Genomic DNA, 6,389 nt, shown 5'->3' on the forward strand with positions numbered 1-6,389 from the left:
TAAACCGGTGGTGTCATTGTGAAACACCTTAAACGGTTGTAAGCGTCAGTTTACTTCGAGTGGACATTAGACCTTGGATGACATGTGACTAACTCAACACAGTTTTCACACTGACAGCTAACAGCTCCATCTGCTCTCCTCTGGTATGGGTGCAGGCCGGTGGCTCCAACAGCTGTGCTGTGACTACCAAACAGTTGGAGAATGCTTCACCTCACAGGGCGACACATACATCAGCACTGGAAAGGAACATGGGGGGGTTTGTTCAGGAGGACTGAGCTGTGATTTGTATCCTTGCCCTCTTTCAAGCCGTTTGTTTACAGTTTTGTAGTTTATATGAAGGCCACTAGAGGTCAGCAGAGCACAACAACCTTTTCAGACACCAGCGGTAGAAAGTAACTAAATACATTTACTCAATTTCATTATAATTTGGAGGTCCTTTTACTCCACTACATTTAAAGGGAACGTATTGTACTTTCTACTCCACTGTATCTATTTAAATGCTTTAGTTACTATAAAGATGAAGATTTCACAGAAATCTCTCGAGTCGTTTTAATGTAAAAGCTGCAAAAGTTATTTTATTGTTTTTACCCTTTTTTTTTATTTGTATGTTTTTATATTGCACGTTATGTTTTTTGTTTGAGACGTCTGGGATTTTTTTTGTTTTTGTTTTGTTTTGTATTATTATTTGTAGAATTTCTGGTTTCATTTGTTGTTTATGATATTATTTTAACTTTTGGATTGTGCACCTCCTGGGATGTGGGCGAGGGATGGGATTCAAACTCGCATTCACTGCCATTTATTGCACCGAAGCAACCATATAAAGCAGCAGAGGTATTAAAGCACACAGAGTCCAGCACTGCAGTCGTGAAGAGGAGGAGGAGGTGGTGGAGGCAGACGGAGGAGGTTTGTTCCGACGAGAATTTACTCGAAACTAAATAATGGTGCTGACCTTAAATCTGAATCAATAAATGTTTGTTTTCAGCGGGAAAAAAAACTGATGTGAAGCTGTAGAGCTGGTGCTCCCTGCTCCATCAGCTGATCCAGAGTCAGTTCCTGTAAAACTGTGGTTTAAAGAGTCTTCACTGTGTGTCTGTAGCTCAACATATAAACGTATTTACGCTGAAATCCCAGTGAGCTATTTGAAAGCTTTGAAGTACAGGATTTGATTATTTCCTCCTCCAATGGATTTCTATTAAAATATCATTGGCAGTATTACTATTAGTTTTAATGCTATTTCTGCCAGATGTAACAAAGGGAAAAGTGCATGATCAGTTTCGTGTGACCTACATGCATTTTTTGAAAAAGGGACAATTCACAGGAGGAAGGAGCAGCTGTCACTGTCCCTCATGAAACTCCTCCAGCGATCTGAAGATATCTTCCTAAACTTGGAGGCTCAAGAAACCATGAGTGGAAAAATTGCAGAGATTGGAACAGATATTTGTGAAAGTAGAGATTTTCACTCTCGCAGAGCTTTATTTGTATTTTCTGTCAATGAAGGATCTGATATGATGATTTTGTTGGTACATAATCTCAAAACCAAGAGGAAATGTTTGGTGAAGGAACACTATACCCGGATGATTCTGATTGTCTTTCCTTTCATTCTGGTTCCAACAAATAAGAAAATGGATCCTGCCATGTTAACTTTATGCACAAGAAAAATGATTTGTTTTCCTTTGCATTCACTCATCATCATCATCATCATGATGATGATACGTCATTTCGCCCACATGGTCCTGCCCCTCTTATCAAATTAAACTGTACAGCATGATGAATATCGGAAATCTGCATCTATGAAATTAACCTCACGTGTTGACATTTACTCAACTTTGCTGCAGACATCCACGTCTCTGAAACCGATGATAAGCTATGTGAAACCAGTTGGTCAAATTTTAAATTAAGGGTTGCTGACACCTCAGTGCACGTAGCAGTTGCAGCTTTAAAAGTTGAATTTTCCAAATCCGACAGCAGCAATAACAAGGGAATAACTCAGAGCCATTTAACTATAAGACGCGATGACTCGGTCGTCTTACAGTCAGATGAGCTACTCAGTGGCAGTGACACTAAAGCATGAAGCATAATCAAGCATCTCTACTGAGGAGCCACGTCATCAGCTTGTCAGGCAGAAATAAGCAGCGGCAAATGAATTAACATTTCAAACCACATAGAAACATCTCTGCCGTGTCAGAATCCATCATTTCTCACCAGTGTAGGTTACTTTTGAAATGTAAGATGACGAGTTTGATATTAGTCACGTATCTCCTAATCTTATCTGACAACGTGTCCAACCACCTTGGCACGGTTGCTCTGAGCGAAGCGCGATAATTTAAAAAGGGCAGACGAGAGACAGTGTGAATTCAAACAAAAGAACAATTCAAAAACGACGCTTAAAATTTGAGCACATACAACTGGATGAATGGAGCTACTCGGCGGCATCCAGGCGAAAAGAAGCAGAGCAACAGGATTCATGTTACGTTTTATAGTCGGCACATAACCGTTTTAACAAAAGAGACGCATTCTGATGTGACTGCTACGTAATCAGCAATATTTTAAATAGTAAATGTCATACAATTACTATCACTTGTATTTCGTCATTTATATACACGTGAAGTTACTCCCCAACACCGTTTAGCACATATTCCGTGTTCAAATGACGAGGGCTTTTAAAGTTTGCCACAAATCCGCACAGTTCATCCTCTGCATATCAGAGGTCAAATCAATTTAATCAGCGGGTTTGAAATGATTCATCCTGTTTGCAAACAAATTCGGCACATGTAGAATTTTGCTAACACATTTCAGAGTTAGGGTTCAAACGTTTTCACACCTTTTTTTTTCTCGAACAGACGTCACGTTGCTGAAAGAAAAGACACAACAACAGTTATGGTTCAAGGACATGAATAAAATTGCACTATGAAGGTTTTCGGATTTCTAACAATGAATGTTGACGCTCTAATCCATGAATTTGCAGATTTTTGTATACTCCGAATCAAATCTGAGTAACCCTTGGAGCCTTACAACTATAAAGTGTCATGACTTAAGGGTAAGTCATGGTTTCCTTGACTTTGACTGACCGCAGCTTAAAAAAACAAAAACAAAAAAACCACGATAGAAACCTCATGACAGCAAGAACAGCTTCCTTGTTTATTTGTTTGAAAGAAGCAGGAGGGAGGCAGAGATAGTGATGAAGAAACTGAGAACAGATGTGCGAGTGGGAGGGGGGGGGGGGTGTGTGTCAGGTGACTGCAATTAGAGGGAAACTCCGGGAGCCTCTAGGGCTGAATGGGGAATAGCAGGTCAAAGTCCAAATGAGGAAATTATTAGTTGATGGATTCATTAATTGGAACAATTTGACATTTATCCCTCTCTTTAATGGAAGGTCTGTTGTAAGGACTTTTTGTTGTTGTTGTTGTTGTTGTTGTTATATGCCCTGAGATGACTACGTTGGGGTATGGCACCATATAAACCAAAATGTAATTAATTATTGAAGTCTTTTTTAATAGCAAAAACTGCTAAATGTTTCTCAGATGCAAACTGTAGTTTGAGTTTCCCCAGGTTTGGATAATAGTGTACTCAAAGATTAGGGCTTTTGACAGTTTCTCAGACAAAACAAATGTTCAGTTTTGAGTTTACAAATCAATTGGAAGCATACTAAATTAGAAGTAGGCGAATGGACCACTGAATCTCCAATAGAGAGACCATAAATCATCTCACGAAAGCTTTAATCACCCTTCACTTGGATAGGGTGTGTGTGTGTGTGTGTGTGTGTGTGTGTGTGTGTGTGTGTGTGGTGCGTACCACCTATCTATTTACAATGGAGCCTAAATCTATCAGACTATATGTAATTCCCACAGTTTAAATTGTAAGCCTATAAGACAAAAGAGTAGCCTATGTTTTTTTGGTTTTTTTTTTTCAACATTAGAAGCATTATAAGATAGATTTGTCCTCCTCGTGGCATCTAATCAGGACCAAGGACAGCGCCGGGTTGCGCCTGATCGCTGCGTCAAGACGCTTTTTCACGGTTGGAGAGCTGAGACGCACTGAGAAAATCTCAGAGCAACACTACAACCTGAAGTAGAGCTCCGTCACATACACAGCAGCGATTTTTCTACTTTTTAAAACAATTTTGTTTGGAAAAATTGTGCAATGTGGTGGCCTATTTAAGGTTAGAAGTTATATTTAACATGGAGGCTGGCGCATGAAACGAAATCCAAGTATTTTTCCCAAGACATAAATCTTTGGATCTGGGCATGACTTCGGTAAACATCGTCGTGGATTCAAGTTAAAATGTCAGGAGAATTTATCGACGCCAACTACGAAGGCTCCGCTGGGAGAGTCTGTGCTGGATCCTTCAACTTCAGTTGTATTTTCAACACAACCAACCGCTCCTACGACTTGTCAGACTTGGGCAAAACGGATTTGGGAGATGGCGCCGCTGTTGTGAGGATTATCATCTCTGTAATTTACTCTCTGGTTTGTGCACTGGGTCTGGTTGGGAACTTATTGGTCTTGTACCTCATGAAAACGAAACAGATGTGGAAAAAGTCGTCCATCAACCTTTTCGTAACGAGTTTGGCGGTGACTGACTTCCAGTTCGTGCTGACTCTGCCGTTCTGGGCGGTGGAAAACGCGCTGGACTTTACTTGGCTTTTTGGCAACGCTATGTGCAAGATAGTTTCCTATGTGACCGCTATGAACATGTACGCCAGCGTGTTTTTCCTGACGGCTATGAGCGTGGCGAGGTACTGCTCCCTCGCCTCTGCGCTCAAAGGACGGCGGCGGCGGACGCGCTGCTGCTCCGCACGGTGCATCACCGTTTTCATCTGGTTCGCCGCTGTCTCAGCCGCTCTGCCACACGCAGTTTTCTCCACGACGGTGACAGTCACCAATGAGGACTTGTGCCTCGTCAAATTCCCGGAAACCAACGGAAGCGCGCAGTTTTGGCTGGGACTTTATCACTCTCAGAAAGTGCTTGTTGGTTTTGTGGTGCCTCTGGTCATCATCTCCGTCTGCTATCTGCTCCTTTTGCGCTTCATCAGCTCCAAAAATATCAACACCTCCAGCGCCAAACGACGCGCCAAGGTCACAAAGTCTGTAACCATTGTGGTATTGTCCTTTTTCCTCTGCTGGCTGCCCAACCAGGCGCTGACAGCGTGGGGCATCCTCATCAAACTCAACGTCGTTCACTTCAGTTACGAGTACTACACCATGCAAGAGTATGTGTTCCCCGTGTCCGTGTGCCTGGCGCACTCCAACAGCTGCTTGAATCCCATCTTGTACTGCCTGATGAGGCGGGAGTTCAGAAAAGCGCTGAAAAAACTCTTCTGGCGGATGACTTCGCCGACCCTGACCACAATACGGCCGATCACAGCCAGCACAAAGCCAGACGAGCAAGGGCAAATCCTGGTCCCCATCAGCGCGGCCGGGCAGCCCGCTGTGGTGTTTTATCCTCCGGGGGCTGCTGTTTACAATGACAGGCGAGATCTGCCGCAAAACAGCACTTAGTCAAAAGTGCCTTGGATACATTGTTTTGAATAATCTATTGTTGTTGTTTTTGTTTTTGTTGTTGTTGTTGTTGTTGTTGTTGTAGTATTTGTTTTGCCTCAGTTGTCAGAAAGCTTAAGTTGGAGTACAAGTTGGATCTGCATTATTACAAAGGTCTCTTTTTCTGTCAGTGACCAGCAATGACTCATACTAGTCAGAATCATCATGAAGTTTGTGATTTTATACTGACTGCTCTTACAGAGAAATAGAAGAGGGCTCTTTCCCTGTGTATAAGACAGAAGAATAAATGTTTTGAATGTACAACGTTTGTCCAAAGAGGTTTTAATGTACAGGTAAAGTGCATGGATTACATGTGAGACACTGGCTGATCCTTCTCTCAAAGCTCAAAATAACATTCGGTTTTAAATGCCAGTTACAGCAATCTCAGGGGTCATGTTATGTTATGTTATGTTATAGTGAAAAGAAAAAATAAATAACGTCAGTATGCTTATTTCAAATTTGTGGAAAAGAGAGCTTTAATGGAGAAATGGTACTCTGCATTTGCTGTTTTCCCGAACCGAGTTATTGTTATTATTTTAGGATGAACATCAGACACTGCAGTCTTGAAATAATCTTGCTGTTACATGAAATCTTTAAAAATTGCGGAACTTTCTTTATTTCTAATTGGTGGGATTTTGAAACAATTATTAAAACTATTCAAACAAGCCTTTCATTTGTAATGTTCTGGGTTTTGCACGAGTTTGAGGATTTCAGAAAAACATTCTATGATTGCCTTAATTTCAAAATGTTTTATTTACCATTGAAACACAACACGTGTAAATAAATACCTCTGTATACTAAGATAGGAGGTAATCAATCTCGTATTCAAATCAAAACCATGTGAAAAATTG

At 41.2% G+C, this 6,389-nt stretch overlaps 1 protein-coding gene across 1 annotated transcript; it reads left to right on the forward strand.

The window, feature by feature from the left end:
• Positions 1 to 4,000: 4,000 nt before the first annotated feature.
• On the forward strand, positions 4,001 to 5,802 carry rxfp3 (relaxin family peptide receptor 3). The gene has a single exon (XM_069159983.1). The coding sequence runs from the start codon at positions 4,282 to 4,284 to the stop codon at positions 5,497 to 5,499; it is 1,218 nt and encodes a 405-aa protein (XP_069016084.1). The 5' UTR covers positions 4,001 to 4,281; the 3' UTR covers positions 5,500 to 5,802.
• Positions 5,803 to 6,389: the final 587 nt, after the last annotated feature.

This window comes from Embiotoca jacksoni, unplaced genomic scaffold (genome assembly GCF_022577435.1).
Source record: "Embiotoca jacksoni isolate LCO1_2020_lvr unplaced genomic scaffold, fEmbJac1.0.p SCAF_10, whole genome shotgun sequence".
NCBI lineage: Eukaryota > Metazoa > Chordata > Actinopteri > Embiotocidae > Embiotoca > Embiotoca jacksoni.

What these genes read in the sequence shown, in the direction of transcription:
- rxfp3 (XM_069159983.1), top strand. Translation starts at nt 4,282, where the DNA reads ATGTCAGGAGAATTTATCGACGCCAACTACGAAGGCTCCGCTGGGAGA.